Here is a 24,732-nt window from a genome sequence, read left to right as displayed (position 1 = left end):
AAAACGTGCGCACACATGAATGTGCAGTTGGTAAATAGCAGCCAGAGTATGAGAACCGCTGGGCCAGATGAGATTTTCGTATTATCAGATAATCCTTTGGTAAAGATCAGCTCTGCAGCCATGGGCGGCAAAATGAGATCTGACCGTGTTCCCTCCCCAAGGTGATTTATGTTCTGATGTCGGTGGTCCTGAATACCGTTCCCTTAGTGTGTGCGTGTGCGTGCGTGCGTGTATAAAAAATTATGTACGTAATATAAAATAAACCGGACTGGGTTTAGTAAGATATGGACAAATGTGGGTTAGTGTGTGTCGGTGTATGTTTCAGTGTTTGTGTGTGTGGGTTTAGGTGTATATGTGTGTGTGTGTGTGTGTGTGACTGCGTACATGTTCACAGGTGTGTTTGCCAACCAAGCAGAGAAGCGAGAGACAATTGAATGAAAAGTGAAGGGAATTCAGTTCTGATGAAGATCGTTTTCTCAATAACACACACAAACACGCACACGCACACACACACACACACGCACCCGCCACACACACACACACACACACACACACACACACACACACACACACACACACACACACACACACACATACACACACACACACACCCGGGGCGAGAAGCAGGGCAGCAGTGTGCAGACCGGGGCTGGTTAGGTAACTAATGGTGCCACGGAGCTATCAGTCCCACAGGGGGAGCACTCGGGAAGCCACCTGCAAATGAAAGTCACGCCCGCAGTGCCTCCACTCGACAAAAATCTGAAATATACGACACCTCTGCTCAGCGGCGGGGTAGGAGGCAAACTGGAAGTGGGAACGGGGAGGATGAGGCGGAAACAAGAGACGCAGACCTCGGCTTAGGGAGGTGTCGTGTTCGGCTTAATTGTGAAAAAGAACTAATATCCCTACGCGCCGAGTGTCTGCTCGTTTGGAGACAGAAAAGCGAAACAGGTTCGTGAGACGTTGTCGAGCGCTAGGGTTCACAGCGGGGCTGCGGCACCATTTGTGTTTCATTGAAACAGTTTTTATTTTGAGCAGCATAGCTCACAATGCTACAGTGCTGATGGGAGGGCGTGGGTCAGCGCTGGCCCGATCGGCAGGGTTCAAGACAGGCCGCGCGGGGTTACCGAGAGGGCGCGGCGGGGGTGTGAGGAAGGTGGGTGGGGGAGCGCGATAGGTCAAGCATGCACAGGCCCAGACATGCACTCGCTTATCAGTGCCGGTCTGAATACTTTTCTTTCTTCATGTCTGTCTTTACTGGGGGTCATTCCCTCTGCCTTCCTTTCCTTTCTGTTTCTCTTTATTCCCCTTCGCGCGTGGCGGAGGGAAACGCCGCACAATTAATCCATCCATGTGATCTTTCGTATGCACGAGTTTACCCAACACAATGGCAGTATGATAGAAATGTCGGAGGAATCAGGAGTCACCCGTTTCTTAATCATTTCAATAAGCTTCAGCCGTGCTTCCCTAATCAGTTGGGTTACTGTGATTGGGAAGTCAGTAGATTTCCACATGGCACAGTAGCTGCATCCTTTTAATTGAAACGCAACGAGGACCTGAGTGCTTTCGGAAATCCCATGATGTGCTTAGCATTTAGCTGTGTCACGTCTGATGCGCCACACAGCGGAATGCAATTTGGCTAAGGGGATTGCATTTCAAAGCAGATTGCATTAAGAAGTTCTGTATTTCTTCCTCCCCCGCACACCTAGTTCTATCCCTGTATGGCAGTATATCTCCGTAAATGTCATCTGTGCATCGAGTTTCAGGTTAATGCATTAAAGGAACCTTTCATTCCCTTAGAAATGCTCAGCCACTGTGGGCAGAAATAAACACATAAACAAACAACAAAACGCAAAGACAGTTCAACGAAGGTCATCACACAATAGCAAGGTTATAGAAAATATTGAAGTTAAGACACATCAGTCAAACAGCGCACATCAAGGAGGCAATAAACACGTAGTGTAAACACACATGAAACGCAGAGTTAACACAAAGTCTAGGCAGAGTAAACAAACAGTAAACGCCAAGTAAAGACGCATCAAACGCACAGCAGACAAAGAGTATACACAAACTAAACAAATAGTAAACACAAAATAAAGAAAAACGAAATATACAAACCGTAAACGCACAGCAAACGCACCCTATGCAAAGTCAACACACAGTTAACACGCAGTCTACACAAAGTATACAAACCGTCAACACACAGCAAACGCACCGTTTACAAAGTCAACCCACAGTAAACACACAGTCTACACAAAATATACAAACCGTCGACACACAGCAAACGCACCGTATACAAAGTCAACACACAGTAAACACGCAGTCTACACAAAGTATACAAAACCGTAAACACACAGCAACCACAAAGTAACCAGACAGTAAACGCACAACAAACCACAAAGTAACCAGTGAAACACGAGACAAGCAGGCCCCGCCCCCTCACCTCGGCGGCGCTGCTCAGGCTGTCCACGCCCTCGTTGGCCCTGACCAGCAGCAAGTAGCGGTGCTGGTCGCCCTCGTAGTCGATGGAGCGCGTCAGGCTGATCTCCCCGCTCTCCGCCGAGATGGAGAACAGGCTGCTGGGGTTGATCAGCAGGCTGTAGCTGATGGGCTCCTTCTGGAAGGAAAGGGCCGGCGTGGTAAGGAACCTGAGGGAGAGGCAAGAATAACAACGGTCAGACCGGAGGCGGAGACCAGCGGCCTGTTGGCTCCTTCTTAAGGAAGAGGCCGACAGGTTGGGGGTCATTGGGGATGGTACCCAGTGCCTTTTGGCTGGAGTAGCCGTAGCTGCTATGCTATCCTGTACCCCTAACCTTTGAGAGGAAGCGTAAAATGTTAAATAATGTCAAATGTTATTTTCTTCAGACACCGTTATTTATTATCATTAAACGATGCCTTAAATAAAAAAACACCATCATGAAAAATCTTCATATTTTCAGCACGTAAAAAGATTCTGAGGTAAATGCGGGAAAATCGAAAACCTTTCAGAACACGGTCATGAATAGGGAACTCACATATTGAATGTGTTTATTGTGCAGTGTCTACGTTATGTTTCTAGTCCTGGCTGAGAACACAATATCCGCCCTCAGGCAGAGTACTCGCCCGAGCCAAATCAAAGAAACTGTGGCCATTAGTAGGAGAGTGGAGCCGCACCAAGAATGGGGCTGGGGATTAAAAGATCCCTTGTTATCTATTGTGCGTGTAAGGGCCTTGGTACGTTCCTGACAAGAAATGGAGCGTAACATTATCGTCTTCAGCAGCTCACTAACTCCGTCAGTCAGAGGAGGCCGGACGCTCAATAATGAGACCACGGCAGAGTCACACGCTATCAGGACCCCCATATTAGCTCTAACAGCTCAATGTGTCTGTGTGGATGTGTGTATTGATGGAAGGTTATGTGTGTGTTATTTGTGTGTGTGTGTGTGTGTGTTTATATGTGGGTGTGTGGGTGTGTGTGTGTTTGTGTGCGGTGTGTTTACGTATTCACGTGTCTTTCTGTCTGAGTGCGTTTGTGCGTGCGTTCGTGTGTGTCTGTGTGTGTGTGTGTGTGTGTGTGTGTGTGTGTGTGTGTGTGTGTGTGTGTGTGTGTGTGTGTGTGTGTGTGTGTGTGTGTGTGTGTGTGTGTGTGTGTGTGTGGTTTATAGAAAGTTATCATGCGCCTGTGCATGCATCTGAGTCATTGTGCCATGCATATTTGAACAGCTATCACACCGGTGCACAACAAGATCTAATATGAACAGGGCTTAGACAATGAATTAAATCTCTCACACACCACTGAATCACTGATTGAAGCTTAGATGAACGTGTATGTGTGTGTGTGTGTGTGTGTGTGTCTGTGTGTCTGTGTGTCTGTGTGTGTGTCTGTGTGTCTGTGTGTCTGTCTGTGTGTGTGTGTATGTGCGCGCGCGCGTGTGTGTGTGTGTGTGTGTGTGTGTGTGTGTGTGTGTGTGTGTGTGTGTGTGTGTGTGTGTGTGTGTGTGTGTGTGTGTGTGTGTGTGTGTGTGTGTGTGTGTGTGTGTGTGTGTGTGTGTGTGTGTGTGAGAGAGAGGGTGTCTCTGTGCCTGCGTGTGTCTGAACAGATCAATAACTCAGTGCTGCCCACGTCTCTGCATGTGTTGTTGGGGCTATAATGAATAATGTGTCCGTACATGGGACTCCGCTGGGCAGAAACATGTGGATTGCTAAATTGCTCGCCAAAGCCAATTTAAAGAAATCATGTTATTATTTGTGAGCACACTTAAGATTTATGTCAGGAAGGAATTCTTGCTTGTGTGAAAAAAAAAAGGTGCAATTACTATAATTGGAGTTCCAGCCCGTATCTGTTTTGATCATGGTGGGTTTGTTAGGATGGATATTGGAAATTGTGCCCAGTTTGGGTGTGTGTGTATGTGTGTGTGTGTGTGTGTGTGTGTGTGTGTGTGTGTGTGTGTGTGTGTGTGTGTGTGTGTGTGTGTGTGTGTGTGTGTGTGTGTGTGTGTGTGTACTCACGGCTGGCCCTCGGGGGTGTTCTCGGGTATGGCGATGGTGAAGGAGGCGTTGGAGAACTGCGGGGGCCGGGGTCCCGCCACCACCGAGACGGTGGCCGGGGCACTGCGGCTGCCCAGGCGGTCCGCAGCCACCACCGTCAGCAGGTACTCCCGGTCCCGCTGCAAGGGCAGCCCGGTGGTCCGCACCTGGCCGCTCTTACGGTCCACCTCCAGGCGCCCGTCGCCGCCTGGGGGGGAGAAGAGAAGCTGCAGCCGTGAGCGCCTGGTGGCCACGGCCACGACCCCTACTAACGGGGCCTTACGGCCAGTAGGTGTTGGTGAAGCCACTAAGGGGTAGGTCTTAAGGCCTACAGGTGTTTGTGAGGCCACTAAGGTGTAGTTCTTAAGGCCTACAGGTGTTTGTGAGGCCACTAAGGTGTAGTCATTAAGGCCTATAGGTGTTTGTGAGGCCCCTAAGGTGTAGTTCTTAAGGCCTAGAGGTGTTTGTGAGGCCACTAAGGTGTAGTTCTTAAGGCCTACAGGTGTTTGTGAGGCCACTAAGGTGTAGTCATTAAGGCCTATAGGTGTTTGTGAGGCCACTAAGGTGTAGTTCTTAAGGCCTATAGGTGTTTGTGAGGCCACTAAGGTGTAGTTCTTAAGGCCTACAGGTGTATGTGAGGCCACTAAGGTGTAGTTCTTAAGGCCTATAGGTGTTTGTGAGGCCACTAAGGTGTAGTTCTTAAGGCCTACAGGTGTTTGTGAGGCCACTAAGGTGTAGTCATTAAGGCCTATAGGTGTTTGTGAGGCCACTAAGGTGTAGTTCTTAAGGCCTATAGGTGTTTGTGAGGCCACTAAGGTGTAGTTCTTAAGGCCTACAGGTGTTTGTGAGGCCACTAAGGGGTAGTTCTTAAGGCCTACAGGTGTTTGTGAGGCCACTAAGGCCTACAGGTGTTTGTGAGGCCACTAAGGTGTAGTTCTTAAGGCCTACAGGTGTTTGTGAGGCCACTAAGGTGTAGTTCTTAAGGCCTATAGGTGTTTGTGAGGCCACTAAGGTGTAGTTCTTAAGGCCTACAGGTGTTTGTGAGGCCACTAAGGTGTAGTTCTTAGGTGTAGTTCTAAAGGCCTACAGGTGTTTGTGAGGCCACTAAGGTGTAGTTCTTAAGGCCTACAGGTGTTTGTGAGGCCACTAAGGTGTAGTTCTAAAGGCCTACAGGTGTTTGTGAGGCCACTAAGGTGTAGTTCTTAAGGCCTATAGGTGTTTGTGAGGCCACTAAGGTGTAGTTCTTAAGGCCTATAGGTGTTTGTGAGGCCACTAAGGTGTAGTTCTTAAGGCCTATAGGTGTTTGTGAGGCCACTAAGGTGTAGTCATTAAGGCCTATAGGTGTTTGTGAGACCACTAAGGGGTAGTTCTTAAGGCCTATAGGTGTTTGTGAAGCCACTAAGGTGTAGTTCTTAAGGCCTATAGGTGTTTGTGAGGCCACTAAGGTGTAGTTCTTAAGGCCTACAGGTGTTTGTGAGGCCACTAAGGTGTAGTTCTTAAGGCCTACAGGTGTTTGTGAGGCCACTAAGGTGTAGTTCTTAAGGCCTACAGGTGTTTGTGAGGCCACTAAGGTGTAGTTCTAAAGGCCTACAGGTGTTTGTGAGGCCACTAAGGTGTAGTTCTTCAGGCCTACAGGTGTTTGTGAGGCCACTAAGGTGTAGTTCTTAAGGCCTACAGGTGTTTGTGAAACCCTGGTAGAAGCCACTAACGATTAGTTCTTAAGGACTATAGGCATTTGTGAGGCCACTAAGGTGTAGCACTTAAGGCCTAGAGGCGGTTTGCGGTGATGGGATGTGAGAGTAACTGCCACTATTATTAGTCAACAGAATTATTTTTATTCAATTTTCGTAATACAAAGCAAATATTTGCATTCTTTGTTCAGTAATTATCTCAGTGGCTATTTCATTTCCTTATAATGTATTACAAGTCCCATTTGGCGGTTTTATTGAAATAAAGAAGTGATTTACTGAGTTAAAGGACTGACTATTAATGTATTTTGGCAAAAGACCATTGCAAGCTAGCCTTTTGATTCCTGCCCTCAACGCTACATCCATATTTTTTTAAGTGGTGCTCACTTCAGAGCCAAAGGGGTGGAGCTGACACAATGCGGCTCCACCTCTATGGACCTAGTCCAGGCAATTGGGTTTTACCCATGCCAATCAAATCATTTATGGTTAGTTATAGGGGTTGAGGTTATGGTTGAATTTGGGGTTATAATGAGTTTGAGGGGGTATGGTGGAGGGTCACGGTAAGGGTTATAGTTAGGTTTAGGTGTTCAAATAGGAGCTATGGCTAGGTAAAGGATTATGGTAAGGGTTATGGTTAGGTTAAGGGTTATGGCCAGTGTTATTCCAAGGGTTATGGTTAGGTTGAGGGGTTACTGGTCCGTTCAAGACAACCGATGGTGAAAAGCCGTCTTGGGTCTGGTTCCTAGCACAAGCTCCACCTGCCGGTGGCCGCTCTGAGGTGAACCACTGTGACCCTGCGATCCCTTCCAGGAACCTGCCAATGCGGGGCAGAGGGTTGGAGTCGGGTTGCAGTGTTCAGTCATCAATAGTCGGCTCTCTAGGTACCGCCCTTCTTTTGACCAGGATGGCAGGGGCAGCCCAAGGCTTACAAGATGGCTCTGTCCCCCTATTTCCCCATCTCCAGAAACCTCCCCACGACAAATTCACACTTGGAAAGCTCTAACCAGAAAGGTCACAGTCTAACGGGCAGGGCTGGGCCAGTGTCAATCGTGCGTTGCATACGGTTGGTTTGAGGGCGCTCCCCATAGGCGGCGCAAATGTTGGTGAACTTTTAGAGCAGTTCTCTCAGCCGTTGACACTTCAGAGTGCAGCCCTTTGCTGCTCCGCTGATACAGGTCCTGGGAGACGACGACGGTGTCTGGTGAGCGGGTGCGAGGAGCGGGAGCCTCTAAAGAGGTCACCGTCATCGTTGGGTGGGCCAGCCGGGTGAGTCAGCTCAGGCGGTGTCAGCAGCAGGAGGCGGCAGGTTCAGCCCCAATGACGCCGGAATCTTGGATGTAGGCCAACCAAACCTCACTGGGTGGTTGTGGTGTTCCCTGCCTTCACAAGAGCAGTCGCTCTCCCAGTGTGCTGTCCACCCCCCCGGCACATTCATAAATATGTCTCTCGAAAGCTGCACTTCCTTGGTTCCTCACTCCTCACTCCGCAATTGTTGTGAAGTCGATGTGATGTACTGTTATCGAGAAGCCCGAAGGACAGACATCCATACACACAGAGACTCCTTCCTTTATTGTTAGATTAGCTAGTGAGATGTCTTTGTACATAAAAAAAAAAAAAAACTTCCGATACTGCCCACGCACGGTGTCTAGGGTGAGTAGATACATTGCACATATACACATATTCTCACCTCCCAGGATATTTTACAATAACTGCACTATATCCATTGTATATCTATATCCAGTCAACAGACTTGCAGACTTTGCTAAATTAAGCTCCTGTGTTTACTTATTTTATATTTATTCCTTTACTACATCTTATGTAACGTATCATATAAAAACATCTACTGAGCTGAATCTCGGATAATAAGATACTCTGTACGATTTGTAAGTCACTTTGGATAAAAGTGCCTGCTAAGTGACTGAATGTAAATGTAAATGAATAGCAGGCAATTTGTTCAATATTATTGTATAACAAATGCTATCCTCATGCTTACAATTTGCTAACTGAAATATTATTTGTGATAATGCCTTGTCTTCTTTGACCTTGTGAACACATTACAAACAGGATTGTGTTTAAGAGGGAAAATACCTCGAGCGATAAGATAAAAATCCCATTTTCGGATGATATCTACATCTGAGTCACGTTCATCTGAGGAGGCCTTTACTTGCCTTGCGGTCGTATTGTATCGCACAAGACGCGTCACTTAAGGCCACTTGCTTAAGCAATTCAGAAGCAGCGGTTAGAGTAGGAATGGTTTGATGAGAGTGCTTGCTTACTCTTCGGTGAAAACAAACATCTGCTGAAAACCTCTTCAGGGGACGCCCCCAGCCGCCCTCAAAGGTGACCACCACTCTTATCCAGGTGTGATGAAGTTTAATCGATTCCTTTTTATGAAAGCTTTCTAAGGTATCACATGTTATTATCTGCAAGTATTCAACAAGATGCTCTGTTGTAGCAAACATGCCTCTCCTTTAATAGGTATCCTATATATATATCTATATATATATAGATATATATATATACATATGCATTAAAGGAAAGAAAGAAGAAAAGTTGAAGGTGTTGAAGAGGTTTCACTTTCAGAGTTTTAAACATAGGTGATGTTTTGCAAAGGGGTGTTGTCGCTTTAGCTAACCAATTCCACATGTTTCCCTCTCGCATGCTATTTTTGCAATAATTGCAGCCATTGGCGAAGATAGACGATGATGAATAGCAACAATTTATTTTGACACACGTTAGTATTATGGCATGCCATCGAGCATATTTCAAACAGAAAGGAAAGCAGAGTCCCTTGGTAGCCTGAACAGACTTCACAGATTGTTTTAATGGGAAGATGGGAATAGATCCAAAAGAGATGGGTCCATACACACACCTGCACACCCAAACCTCCACCCCCCCTTCCCCTCCCCCCCCCCCCCGACACACACACACACACACACACACACACACACACACACACACACACACACACACACACACACACACACACACACACACACACACACACACACACACACACACACACACACACACATTCAGAGAGATGAGGGAAAGTGGGATAGATGGCAGTAAGTTAAAAAACTAAAATGGAGATTACCTCGAACAGCTCTACAGGGTTGTATTCTATGCTGCAATATCAACATTTTTGATGTAATCATTTTCACAAAGCGAAATTGAATGGATTTATTTTTCTTCATTATACATCGGAAAACAGGCAGGGTGAATAGAGAGTGTACTGATTCTTGTACGAGGAGCAAAAGAGACCCGTTAAATAATCAAACAAAACCAATCCAAACGTTTTCCTCTTTGAAATATCCTCTGGGGCACTTTTGTTGCCCCTTCATCACAGAGCACGTCATTTACACAAACCAACAACCACAAGTAGTGCATTCATAACATCACTCTAATTGAAACTAATTTCTAAACAGGAGAGGAGCCTGGGGCTACACAGAATCAAAGAGAGACAGACGTGCCTAATTGTCAAGGTTTAGCATAGTTTAAGACATTTAATCTCAACGATTTACATGGGTATGTATTGATATTTGCAATTTATTTTTATTTTTTCTAGTTTGAGTTTTCCTCTCTAGTTTCTTTATGATTAAATCTTTTTCGTATTTTGTTGCCGTCTTCAAATGAGCACTCGCTCAGTCTGCGATCCACCCAAAGGTTTCTTCCTTGATAGATAACGGAGTTCCCTTGCTATAGGTTAAGTCGTGGCATTAAATGCTACCCGTGAATCCCTTTGAGACTCACTAACTGTGATTAAGGGTGGACCTTTACCTGAAAACGGACTACTTTGTGTTTGCGTTTGCTCGGTCTTTGGTGCCACTTTGGCGGCGGAACCTGTGAGCTCTTTACCGTCTGAGAGGAAGAACTCCACCTCTCCGTTGTCCCCGCCGTCATCGTCTCGAGCCAGGAGCTGGTAGACCAGGGAGCCTGGGACCGCGTCCGGGGACACCACCGCCAGGTACGGCACGGGCACCATGCTCCACTCTGGCACGTTGTCGTTCACGTCCGAGACCGTCATCTCCACCCGCACCAGGTACCAGTCAGGACCTGGACGGAGGAATGGAGGGGGGAAGGGAGGGAGGAGGAGAGGGGAGAGAGCATTTAGAAACCTTTAGACCGGTGGTTGCTGATTATATTCAGGAATTGGATATTTTTTTAGATCCTGAGGTATGAGGTATTATTGTATTCAGCTTGAATACAATAATATACAATGCTGATTAAGTCATTGAAAAAACGAAAAAACTAGGCTTACTTTTAGAAATGCAACGTGCACGAAAGCAAGCTATCTATGTTATCATGACCGCTCCCTCCTTATGTGGTTTGAACTGAACTTTTAAATCGAGGAAAATGTTTTATTCTTTGTACTGCCTGGACCTGCCCTTAACTTGTCTTAAACTTTATGCTCTGGTCTACTAATCAACACAATCACGACTTATGTCCCTTCCTAACCACTATACATTGACCTCATTAGTGTCATGAATTGTGAAGGAGAATTCCTAGGGACTTAGAGAAACCGACTGCACTTACACTGGACTACGGCAGAGGTTATGGACGTGGGTCTGCCAATGCTGAACTACAGTGTCCCGAAGCCAGACTACTAAAAGAACATCTTAGACACTTGGCCATGCGCGTTATAGCGTGTGGTTTCGTGCAGAACGTATAAACACAGACAACCCGCCAGCAAAATAACTTCATTACCAAGGATGGAATTGAAATAAAAGGAATATTGGCTACCAGTCAAAAAAGTGAGGGAAATGAATGGTTGTCACATTGAGAATGGTTGCTCATCCTCCTGTCAACTCATTTTTATTGAACCAAATCTCAATTATGTGATTGTATGTAACGGCCAAAATGTTGTTGCTGTGAGAAATAGTGGGAAAGCATTTGATCATTTCCACCCCTTTTTGGATAAAGAAGCATGGGTGAAGGAGGTAGAGGACCCTACCAGTGCTCACTTGTAGCAGCCTTTTTATATAGTGTCATAGCCATCAAAGTAAGCAAGGGTCCAGTGTATCACTTCAAATCACTACAAGAACAAATTCAAACATACACACAACTAATGGTATGATTTATAATTGAATGCAACTATCAAGGATAAACTATGTCACTAAAGGCTAAAGGGAAACACTAGGGCTAGCCTGAATGGGAAGTAGAATCTCCTAGCACACAATATTGTGCGAGTGAACCTTTCATCCGATAGTCAAACCCAGCTTCCCCCCCACCATTATTTATCTATCAGACATTGTTAACCAAAATCTCTTTCAAACATTCAGCTTTTTATTTTCCTCATAATGTATTGTAGAGTTGTGGTAAGACAGGGTAAACATGGCGCACCAAGTCAGTACACACCTGACCCGAACGTGAAGAAAAACAGAACATAAGTGGCACTGACTAATGAGAAGATACATCCCACGCCTGAAGCACCAAAGGATGGAACAGTTAGAAAGTAAGTGCTCCCACTGCTTACAAACACACACACACACACACACACACACACACACACACACACACACACACACACACACACACACACACACACACACACACACACACACACACACACACACACACACACACACACACACACACACCATTATCTCAACCTGTTTCCGCCTCAGCTTCCAACACCAAGTCTAATGCTTTCCGACATGCAAAGCTTGTGTGTTTGTTTGTGCACTCACAACACACACACACACACACACACACACACACACACACACACACACACACACACACACACACACACACACACACACACACACACACACACACACACACACACACACACACATCCATCGTCAGTGTCATCCTTAATGTAATCAGAAGCAAGATGCATAATGTTGATCAGCGAAAATTGCGGGTAATCATGTGATTACTGTTAGCTATCAAAACACGCACACAAACAGGCACTCCCGAGCTGCAGAGTGCACCAACAACTCTGACAACGTCAGGAAGGAGACCCGCCAACACCCCCCTTCCCACCAGAAAACACTGACATTGAAAGAGGTACAGACTCCGGGTCTTATTTAACCCCGCTCAGAACACATCAGACGGCCAGTGGATAACTTTCCAAAAAAACACCAATGAACAAGCCTTCAGAGGAGTACTTAACGCCAGCGAGAGGGCTCGGCGGTACTTTGTGCGCTCCCAGTGGAGCCCCCCAGAGGAAACGCGCTCCTGAGCCGATAGGACGACTCGACGCCCGCGTTCTCCCACTGAAGCGCGCTGTTCTCCCAGCCCGCCGCATGCGCAGCGGGAGGGGAAGTTGTGAGGCAGGCGCCGCCGCTTCTAAAGTTGACTTTACCCAGAGAGTCCTGCTGGAGGAAGAAGTAAAAAGAGAACAAAACAAAACAAAATTCCCTCCGGTGCCCCCCATCCTCCATCCTCCTCCCCCCCCCCCCCCCCCCCCCTCCCCTTGGACGCTACTTCAATAACCAAATGGATCAGGGGGCACCACGGCGTGCTGGCAGAGACTCCATACACAGGGCCCTTCCCTCTGAGCACAGAACCCCTGTTCACCGAAAACAGGTTTAAAAAGAGGGAAAGCTGCCTCGCATCGCCCACAGCTGAGCACTACTCTGTGTCTTACACCAACACACACACACACACACACACACACACACACACACACACACACACCATGTTTTAGAAAACAGTAATGATATGATAATGATGATGAGATTTGCGATTAAAGAAAGGCTTCAGGTTTTCGCCTGATTCTCTCGCCATCTGGTTCCCCAAAGGCCATCCACCCACCCACCCCCCCTGCCTCACCCCATCTAACTGGGCTGAAAACACCACTGGGGATTTGAAGTTAGTAGGATAGTGGTGGATTTCCAGCCAAACGGTTCTGTGTTCAACCCACAATGGCCACAGTCCTTGGGTCCTTGAGCCAGATGCTTAACCCCTACTGCTCCTTATTTGGCATGTATCTAAAATAGTTCCTCAAGCAAGCTAACCCGTTACTGTGTTTCACTGTTATAAGCCTTTTTCAATAAAGGCATTCAATAAATTAGAGATATTGTTATGCAAAGACATCCCTTTCTACGAGGCAGAACACCTGATATTGATAGAGATAGAGCACTTTTGATTCCAGTATGAAATATCTGAGCTAACTATCAAAATACCTCATCTGCAAACATTTTCTTTCCTGGCGAATGTCCACAATCGAGTGACCAAGCTTTTCTAAAAAGTGAAAGTGAAACGACAAAATATGTCTCTTCTAATTGGACGGAAAACACATCTGGAGGTAACGATGCCTTGTCTTGCCATAGTGTTGTATTCTGACAGGGTTACTGCTTCATGCACGATCAGACACTTTTGTGTTGGACATGCATGAATGATATTGACATTTACAATATACGTATAACTTGCAAATCAGTTTTGTGATCCATTATTGATGGTTGAAGTTGAAGCCTGCTGTGACAAGGTTAATTGCATTATTTGCATGCACAAATATATATAAAGAGTCTAAGACACACACACACACACACACAGACAAATCTGTGGCGTACAGGGAGCCCTCTGGTCCCACCCCAGTGTCCCCCCAGTCTTTAAACCAGTAATTATAATCAGCAGTGTTGTATCATTTGCACAACCAGTAAACTGCAATCATTAGCAACATACACCACCTCCTCGCACAGGCCATACCCACATCAAGAGGTTCTTCCTCCTGCGTGCACCGGCCTTAACATTACAAAAACATTTCCGCCTTTAATGACGCAAACCATCTCGACATGCGGTTATTGCTTCATAGTTTAATGGACGCCTCTCTATCCAACATGGCCGCCGGGCTGGTGAGCGCGTTAGCCCGTGGATTGCATTTTTCCTGCATTTCTCCAGGCGGGCACAGGTGAAAAAGGAGGAGCAGAGACCCCCCCCCCCCCCCCCCCCCCGGCGGTGGGGTCAACATGCGGTGATTGTGTGCAAGGCCTACAGAGACGCTTATCTCGGATCGATGTGCTAGGCGCTATGGGCACTGGCCCATGATAGCGACTGATAGAGGGACGGTCGAGGCGGGAAAAGCATGTGGGACATTTTAATCAAGATGGAGCAAGGGAGAGATAGAGAGGGGGGATAGGAAAGGAGAGCAAGGGATACAGGGGGGAAATATATAGAAAGAGGGCGGACGGGAAACATACTGTATATGGACAAAAAAAAAAAAGGATAGAATGAGAAAGTGAGAAGGAAATGGAGATAATGGTAATTGCATAATGTTTTACGGCTGGCATGGTGCCATTAGCTTAATTTGGCAGCATGAAAAGTGCAATAAAAATTGAGGCAAAAGATGAATGGCTTACATTAATAATATTGAGTACGTTATACATATGTTACAATAACAAAAACCCTCTAGTGAACAATGGTATAGACCAGAAGAGAAGTTTTAATATGCGAGAGAGAGAGAGAGAGAGAGAGAGAGAGAGAGAGAGAGAGAGAGAGAGAGAGAGAGAGAGAGAGAGAGAGAGAGAGAGAAGGAGAGAGAGAGAGAGAGAGAGAGAGAGAGAGAGAGAGAGAGAGAGAGAGAGAGAGAGAGAGAGAGAGAGAGAGAGAGTAAATACAGAAAAGAAGAATGCATAAAGAGAGAGTGAGAGTGAGAGTGAGAGAGAGAGAGAGAGAGAGAGAGAGAGAGAGAGGCTCAGATGGTATCGTGGTATTATGTTATACCAGGGGATTTAGAAATGTAATCTAATTATAATAATTGAATTAAGTTAATCTCAAGATAACGTGCAGATTGGTTTTTATTTCTAATTTCTCCCATCGACGAATCGGTCGGTCGAAGAGTGGGTCGAATTTCATTCGACCAAGATTTTCTTCTACTATGGAGCCATCGTTTGGTCAATATTTATCAATAACCAATAACGTCAATAACCCGGATACGTCTCACGTTTCCAAATGTCCACAATGGATTCAAATATATGTTTAGAAGTCTATCCCCCTAGCTCTACAACAGTTACAATTTGGAGTGCATCTTTGGTAGAAGGGTGCATACGTCTTATCTATTCATTATTCTATGGGCCATTCATATTTAAACCGAGCAAGACGTGCTGCATATGAGACACAAACTGCATACGAGACACACAACATTGTACGCTAGAAAACGTCATACATGCTCCAATGTCTTCTATCAGCGGCAGCTCAGCTTTTATGGTATCATTGTATCCTATGTAGTATTTGTTCATATCATTTCAGGCCATACACCTTATATCCCGGTGAAATGTCAGGAAGTGGGTGTGAAGGTATGAAAACATAGACAACGACCACGCCAATGCCACCGGTAAACAATAACTATTATGGGATTGCAGTTGACCATGCGGACCTAACGCACAATTAAATCCCTCCCTCCTCTCTATCTGTTGCCCTACCACTCCCTGTGGTCTGCACCAGATTCAGAATTAATTGGCAAAAGCACAATAGAGATTCAGAGAACAGAGGAAGGCATTACAGAGATAATAAATCACCAGGCTAATATAGTGGGCGCGACGCCAGAATTAGCCACACACCGACATGCACACAACCCACACACACACACACACACACACACACACACACACACACACACACACACACACACACACACACACACACACACACACACACACACACACACACACACACACACACACACACACACACACACAGGGAATGGCACTTTCCTTTCTAATAATGATCATCTGTGGATTAGTTGCTAATGAAGGACCATAGGGACATACAATGCAATGCATTCACTATCCACCACCACTAATACAGCAGGCCACAGATAACGATAAAGTTGCAAAGCCCCACCACAGCAATAAAACAGGGAGACAGAGTGTCCCTTTACTGGAGCGAAGAAGGGAAGATTTACATAAACCCCCTACGTTCGATCTTTTCATTCTTCCACCTAATGTACATGCTTGGCTTGATGTCTTTACTTTGAGGTCTGTATTGCTATGTTTGCATACTTTTTTTATGGATATTAGTGGTACAATGATTAGTAACAGTAATATTGAGTTTTAAACTAACCCTTACTCTAAGTTTTTAGAGTTAGCTGGTTCATAACGAGCTCGAAATGAGTTTAAGTTTTTCTTAGGGGAGATTTAAGCCATCAAAGAAGACTTCAAAGAATTTGAAAAATGTGGCTCTGAAGAGAACAGCTCCAAGGCGGTTTTATTGTTTCGGAAATTCTGTCATTCATCCACAGCCCTTGTGTGATGGGCATGGAACGGGCCAAAAACAGCCCACAGATTTCTAATTCCTTTCTAATTCAAGCGAGCGATGCGGATCAATCGACAACATAACAAGTCTGCTGTGCTTTTATCCTAAGCATCTTAAAAATGTATGTGTGCTGCTTGAGGTCTTAATAAATTGATCGATTAGATCTGTTTAACTCATTTCATGAAATACATCCATTAGGAGGAGAATTTTGTAATAGTTTCCCGAATCAAAGCTAAAGCAGGCTAGTCGAAAACAAGATGTTTTCATTAAATTCAGAACGGATTCATTTAGGAGAAACTTGTTTGAGCGTGTGACGGAAGGTGTGTGTGTGTGTGTGTGTGTGTGTGTGTGTGTGTGTGTGTGTGTGTGTGTGTGTGTGTGTGTGTGTGTGTGTGTGTGTGTGTGTGTGTGTGTGTGTGTGTGTGTGTGTGTGTGTGTGTGTGTGTGTGTGCGTGCGTGTGTGTGTGTGTGTGTTGGCACCTTGCAGAGGGAGTGTGGACCCATCTTGTCGAGCATGCATCATATTCACCGCTAACTCTTTTGTCAGTCAGTCGGGACACTATTAGTGGCAAATTAATCAGATATCAGACTCCTGTCTTCCCACTTGTCGGCGTTCACCCGCCCTCGGCCCGCTTCGGTGACCCCAATCTGTGCGCTCTCCCGCTCTTCCTCTCTCTCTCTCCCTTCTGTTCTCCACGCTCAGGCGAGGATGCGGGGATAACGCCTAATCACTCTTTCAGATCTCACCTCAACCCGTGTCTATCTCCTCCTCCTCCTCCTCTTCTCTTCATCTGGTTAATTCATCAATGCTGCGCACATCGGCCTACATCTGTGAGTCCTCGGGCCATGTGGTCGTGCATGTGCGCGTGTGTGTGTGTGTGTGTGAGTGTGTGTGTGCATGCTCATGTGTGCATGGGTGCGTGTGTATGTGCGTGTGTGTCTGGGAGCTTATATGTGCGTATGTGCACATCGGTGTGTATGTATATGTGTGTGCACCTGTTTGTGTATGCGTGTGTGTGTGTGTGTGCAAGTCTGTGTTTGTGCTTTTTAGCATATGTGTGCGTGTGTATGTATGCATGAGTGGGTGAGAGAGGGAGAGAGAGAGAGAGAGAGAGAGAGAGAGAGAGAGAGAGAGAGAGAGAGAGAGAGAGAGAGAGAGAGAGAGAGAGACAGAGACAGAGACAGCGACAGAGAGCAAGGTAAGAAAAAATGGAACAAGAAAGAAAGGAAGTGGAAATGCCGAGATGACAGAGGGGTTGAGAAAGGGGAGCTAGAGTGAGAGTGAGAATTGGATTAATTGAGACCGAAAGAGAGAGAGACAGAGAGAGGGGAGAGAAAAAGAGAGGGACGGAGTGAGGGGAGAGAGAAATAGAGAAAATTGACAAAAAAAAAACGCTCACTGGATTTTTGTCGTTAGTGGACGATTACATGATTAAAATTACAGGTTACAATCAGCATTCACTTCCGGGACAAGTGACTTTGCAGTGGTGACTTTCAGTGATTTATCAGTACCAGATCTGATCGGCAGTGATGGAGCGATGCCCCAAAGTCGGACACGATCATTTTAGTCCTTTTTTCTGTGCTAAGCACTCACAGCCCTCGAAGTTCTGGAGGCTGGCACGTGAACAGACAGGAACAGCATGAAACAAACGTTTTGTTCTTGGAACCGAGTTTGAAAGAGAAAATAAATAAGCAGCAGGTTTAAAAAATAAGCAACCACCAAAAACATTTTCACTGGCCTCCGTGCTGCTTTACACTGTTTGTTAAACGCTTCCTGGCACGTTTGTGACACCGAACGTGACACACCGCGAGGAAAACAGAAAAGCTAACTCTTCTATCGGAATAGGAAAAGGTGTGAATACCCTTTATTCAGCAGGTTGGTTTTCCTACTGGCAGTTTTTAGAAATTGAGACAGCAAGAGACGCACACATAGAGAGAGAGAGAACGAGGAAGAGCGAGAACGAGAAAGAGAGAGAGAGCCAGAGAGAGAAAAAGGTCCAGCTAATTAAATGTCCTCTTTGAGGATTACCAAGGGATAGTTGGGTCTCACCGGAAACAGTTACACTCCATAATATTTCTAAATTGGAAGAAGCCAACCGAATTACACACTTCCACTCGCATTTTACACCGAGGCGCCAATTAAACCAAAGATGGCCGGTGACGGAGGGGCTTCCAATCCTTCTCGTCCTGTACTTTACTCGTTTCCCCCCCAATACAAACAGATGAGCAGCCGCTTCATTAGCAAGCGCCTGTTAGCCGAGGCCGCGCATAATTAAAAACGTTGAGACTGCCAATAAAAAATCCCATCCCATAAGAAACTCACAATGTTTCTATTAAAAGTCCAAACGAGCGCAAATGCTAACATAGCGGCAGGCCACACAAATGACTCATTACACGCACAGATGCAGGGAAAGAGGAAGCCACACACAAATAAAACACACACACACACACACACGCGCGCACACGGACACGCACACACACACACACACACACACACACACACACAGCTTAAAAACCACACATGCCTGGGGTAATCACTAAGAAAGTATTTTAGGGATAGTGGTGCCGTGCATAAAAACTAAACAGATGGAAATGTGTTTCCCTTCTCCTCTGAACAGTATTCACCAGGACCATCTGGCACCCCCCTCCCTTCTGAGGCAGGCGTGGGACCACAGCACGGGGGGATCACGCATTGTTCCTGACCTTCGATTAGTAATAAAGCTAATGGACTTGAGGGGGGGGGGGGGGGGGGGGGGGGTCGCAGATCACTGCATTGGGGCCGCGTCAAACAATCGGCGGATGAGACATGCCCGCATGTGCTCAGACACACAACCACACACACACACACAGACATGACAAGCATGCAGGATGCATGCACAAACACACAAATACACTCACAGACATGACATGCGCACACAAATGAACGACGCAACATACACACACGTCCATGTCTGCCTAACAAACTCACACGAACCACAACCACACAAGATCCCCCCCCCCCCCCCCCCCCTAAACACACACACAGATACACCCCTCTGCTCCATACCTAGGAACACCCAAGTACAAAAAGGACACACAAACTACCAAAAAACCTACATAAGCACCAGCACGCTCCGCAGTTTCCAAGGAACAACTTAATTGCTAAAGCCTGTAATGATCTGAGAACATCTGCGCATATGCTCCTGCACGGAGAGCTCCAATCTCAGCATTCTCTCCATGCCATTAGAGAGGAACAGGGGAATGCTCCTAGATGGAATGGAATCCTCTCTTCTCTTCTCTTCTCTTCTCTCTCGCTCACGCTCTGTCCTTAGTGGGTTTTGTCTGAGCGTGGAGGGATCTGTCGAGAAAGATTACACAGCTGTCTGAAGAACAGCCTCAGTTGCTCCACTGAATCCCCTCATCATCACCACCACCACCACCACCACCACCACCACATCCTCCTTCTACTGCAAAAAATATTTTCAGAACGTGGAGAGGCCGGGATAAAAACAAATGTCTCCTCGCAAAGCTAAGGACACTGCGCGGCGCGTTCCATTTATGTCAGCTCTTTCCAATTTACCAGAACAATATTGCAATGTTTGAGACCAGAAAAAAATCACGCTTGTCACATTTTGAGGTTTGAGTTCACACACACACGCACAGGTGTGTTTGTTTTCGCTCGCGACGGGGGGGCCGTTGTCACAAAGCTGTACCAAAGCTGTTGTCCTCTTTGCTAACTAGCTGCAACTGCCCTCCGCGAGGAGAGTGCCTCTAGGGCTACCACTGTGAGGGCTCAACAGATAGAAAATGTTAGTCTGTTGTCCTCCGGTCGATAGGAATCCTGAATCAAAAGCCCCATGCTGTACTCACACACTTTTTCCAAGCAATTCTGCTCAAATCAATCATTGTTATGTTGGTTTTTAATGTTGCTGTATATATTTGTTTATTTGTGTTGTATGCGATATTCAATATAGTTGACACGTGCGTCCAAAAACAAATTATCTTCGGGACGAGAAGTTGTTTTCTAAACCACAGGGAATGTTTTGGGTTGTTTGACTTTGAGAAGTAATAAATGGAGGTGATTAATGCTGATCGGTCAAAGTAAATCCAGGCTAATGGAGAAAGTGGCACAGAATTCCTGTTTTCCCTAAGTAAGGGGACATAATCATCTTAAACATAAGATGATGGCATTTCACATTGGTGCTAGTATTTTTCATTAAGAAGTATTGACACAATGCATCCGGTAAAGCGTTTCATGGAGCCTGGTTCAGTGGTTAGTACTTGGATGGGAGACCGCCTGGGAATACCAGGTGTTGTAACTTAAGTGGTGTCGGGTGGTGGCCTATAGGTGGCACTCTTCCCTCTGGCCCCTTCACTCATCAATCCCGATGCCCCAGTGCAGTGACGGGGACACTGTGCTGCGGAAGGTGCCGTCCTTCAGAGCAGACGTAAAACCGAGGTCCTGACTCACTGAGGTCAAAAAAGGTCCCAGGGCACTTATCACAAGAGTAGGGGTTATGTTGGTTTTGGTGGTAAGTGCGGTCCCCCTTTCACTGTAAAGCGCCTTCGAGTGTCTAGAAAAGCGCTATATAAATTCAATCCATTATTATTATTATTATTGAACTTCATTGTATTTATTGTCCTTTCAGAAGATTAAACTGGGGACCGAACTAGCAACCCTTCGGTTACAAGACAACTGCTCTACCTCCTGAGCTAAGCCGACCCACTGTAAAATTAACAATTCCCTTTGGTTGGCAAAAAATACAAGACAATTGAATTAATTCATGATTAGATAATAGAGCTAATAGTGTTTGGGAAATGAACAGCTATTAGACGTTTCATAGTTTATTTAAAGAGTTACGGCCAATCAGTGGAATCAGAGATTGCAGAGAAGATTGGATGTGCTGTTCATATAATGAGATGCATTGTTTAGCTTGTGATAAAAAGCCAGCTACAGAATGTATCAAGCAGCACATATCCCTTTCAATGTTTCATTTTATGTTACTATCAATATTCCTATTTTGCCGTTTTACGGTATGGCATGAGGCAACCTGTCTACCGTTGCGATCAGACCTACATATAGGGCAAGACAGAAAATGCTTCCTAAATTTGTGATACTTTGTTATTGTCGGAGCCTTTTGTGACTTTATGAATTTGTGGACAGTGGAATGGGGTATAAAAGAAATAGGGACTGTGGTCAAATTGCCGCAGTCGAGGGTTGAGCCAGAGAAATTCAAGAAACTCTATATTCTACCAAAAGTTCCAGAAATAACTGTCCACTGACTTCACCTTCCACCCACTCTCCTCTTCCCTTTTACCGCAGACCCATACTATTTATGTGAAATCAAACAGGTTTGTCTGGTATTGGGTAGTCTGGACTCCCAGGAGGAAAACGTTTGCGAAGACAATCAGGCAATCATGATATAATGATGTGGAAGACGCATGGTGAAAGTGTGTTAATTAAGGTTTACATGGTATGATTTAGCTGGAATCACCCACACACTTATGGATGTTGAGTACACGACTCCAGACAATAGAGATACACATACAGACGCACATCTGCGCATGAGTGCGCATGAGTGCACAAACACTCAAACAAACCTGCAAGGATACATGACCGCGTGGAGACGGGTGAAATTAATTATGTATGTAACTTGCTCATATTTCCCTCTTTCTCTTTCTACCTGTATCGCTTTGTTTCTACATCTCACCATTTCTACAATCTTTCAATCTTACATCTGCAATCTTGGTTTGCTATTGATTTTCCTTTGACCCGATGTGAGCACACCAGAAGAAGAAATGCATACATATAAATACATAAGGCTAATTGTGTTTTCTCTGTCTTTGCTGATTGAACATCTTTAATAAAAGGACAACGTTTTTGAGCTTTCATTCACAATCCACTCAGCACAAAAAATACTTTTTGGACGTTTGGAAGAGATATATTGAGAGAGGAACAAATAGATAGGTATGGAGAGCGATATAGACATATAGAGAGGGAAACTCATAGGAAGCGATCGAGAAAGATACATAGAGAGCGGTCAAGAGTGATAGAGGGAAATAGAGTGAGAGAGAGAGGGCACTAGATAGAGTGCAATAGAGAGATATATAGAGAGAAATAGAGAAAAAAGGGAAAGAGAGTCATAGAGAGAGAGCACTCGATAGAGTGAAATAGAGAGATATACAGAGAGAAATAGAGCGAAAAAGAGTGACAGAGATAGAGAGAGAGAGAGAGAGAGAGAGAGAGAGAGAGAGAGAGAGAGAGAGAGAGAGAGAGAGAGAGAGAGAGAGAGAGAGAGAGAGAGAGAGAGAGAGAGTTAGATAGAGTGAGCCTCAAGGCATTGTGGATAAACCTGTAGTCCCTGCGGCACCTGCTTGTGCCAGCTTACTATAAACCAGTGGTCACGACCCAGCACCAAATTAATGGACTTTGGTCAAAGCAGGGGTCTCACTCTCAACCCTCTCACTCTCAAGGTGTGGGGAGGGGATGGGATAATGAAATAATTACATTGAGGAAAAGAGCAGAGCGAGAAAGAGGGGGAAGGAGGGTTAGAAGACTGAGAGACATAGAGGTGAATTAGCAGATTGAACCAGTGAGAAAATAATGCAATTCAGACCAAACCCATGGAGGTCATTGGAGTTGTATATATATATACGTGTGTGTGTGTGTGTGTGTGTGTGTGTGTGTGTGTGTGTGTGTGTGTGTGTGTGTGTGTGTGTGTGTGTGTGTGTGTGTGTGTGTGTGTGTGTGTGTGTGTGTGCTTGAGTGAAGGTGTGTGTTTGCACTGTGTGTAGGTGTGTGTTTGTAGGTGTTAACACAAGAGCGAGATAGCTAGGATAGGACGCTACACGATGCTAAGTAAGATTTTTCTTAGGTGCCATTTGCATGTAAAGAAATGTACGTGAATGCGTAACAGCTGATGATGTGTGTGTCTGTGTGTCTGTGTGTGTGTGTGTGTCTGTTTCAAACTCTCTCCAGCCTGATGAAAGGAAATCAGGAGGCTTAAGACACTGGTGCACCTGATAGGGAAAGCGTTGGGAGCCCATAACTTGTGCAGCGACGAGGTGCCAGTAAACGGAGCGCAGTGAAAGCGGCTAAACGGATTATTAACAGGATTATTAACGAGCCGCCGTGAGAGGATTAGCCATGTCGCTTTGAAGTCATTCTGAGGATGGAGAGAATGACTTGAGACACGTGCGCACACGCACACACACACACGCACGCACACGCGCACACGCACACACACACACACACACACACACACACACACACACACACACACACTTTCACATTCTTACAAACACACAATTCTTACACACCCACACAAACACACCACACTCTAACCTTCTCACCTTTCCATATACGCAGGAAAATGACAGTGACGTAAAAGCAAGCCTCACATTGATTGAACACAAACACACACACATAGGCCTAGTCTCATAACTAAGATTGTAACGTAATGGTGAGAAACGGTTTTCAGATCACATGAATGTGGATGCCTCGGGTGGTCTACTACACATTTGCATCATAGTTGCCCAATCTCCCCCATTTTGTGCCTGCGTCGCTAATTAGAGTGTCGTTATAATGTGTGTGTGTGTGTGTGTGTGTTTGTGTGCGTGTGTGCGTGCGTGTGTGTGTGCGCGTGCACACTATCTCATTATGAATCACGGAACAGGCATGGAGTTTATAAGTATGTCTTTGTGTGTCTGTGTGTGTTTGTGTCACGGGGAAAATGGATGAGAGGAGGGCAGAAGGATATGTGCTGGGTTACCGTGGTTACTGACAACGAAAATCCACCAATGCCCTGGCCTTTATTCATGCTTCAAAATATGTTTAGGCCCTAAAGCACCAGAAATTAAGGTAAAGGATGTTCAGATGGTCAATGTTCAGATGGTCGTGAAGCCAGAAAGAACTAAAACTTTACTTTTCCTTAGAAGAGGAAGGAAGAAAACCCCTAAAACATTAATTTTCCTCCAAGAATTGATCACACCAAATATAAAGACTACTTCAGAATAAAAAATATATAATTTTTTGAACAATATTGATATTCATTGTATTCTAATGCAGGGGATTTCCTCCACATGATTAATTAGACATGGCAGGGTGGGCTAACGATAAAGGGCTGATGTGTAATTTCTCTCATCCGTTAATCGATGGTTTCACCTCAAATGTGGCTTCCTGTGAGGTCAGGGGCTGTGTTGACTACACAGTCACGAGTGTAACGTTAACGACACACACAATGGCGAGTAACCTTTAGTACACATACAACAGTGGTTAACCTTAACGATACACAATGGTGTGTAACCTTAGTGAGAGACAATGATGTTACATTCACGCCAAACACTAGTGTGTACA

At 45.6% G+C, this 24,732-nt stretch overlaps 1 protein-coding gene across 1 annotated transcript; it reads right to left on the bottom strand.

Moving 5' to 3' along the window:
• Nucleotides 1–681: 681 nt before the first annotated feature.
• Nucleotides 682–16,901, bottom strand: LOC130403633 (protocadherin-16-like). The gene is made up of 6 exons (XM_056608049.1): nucleotides 16,878–16,901; nucleotides 12,340–12,520; nucleotides 10,053–10,250; nucleotides 4,489–4,714; nucleotides 2,444–2,648; nucleotides 682–804 (listed from the first exon to the last, which is right to left on the bottom strand). The coding sequence occupies exons 1-6, from the start codon at nucleotides 16,899–16,901 to the stop codon at nucleotides 682–684; spliced, it is 957 nt and encodes a 318-aa protein (XP_056464024.1).
• Nucleotides 16,902–24,732: the final 7,831 nt, after the last annotated feature.

Source organism: Gadus chalcogrammus, chromosome 14, assembly GCF_026213295.1.
Source record: "Gadus chalcogrammus isolate NIFS_2021 chromosome 14, NIFS_Gcha_1.0, whole genome shotgun sequence".
Lineage (NCBI taxonomy): Eukaryota > Metazoa > Chordata > Actinopteri > Gadiformes > Gadidae > Gadus > Gadus chalcogrammus.
Note: the sequence above shows the minus strand (reverse complement) of the source record. Positions and strands in the feature narration are given on the sequence as shown.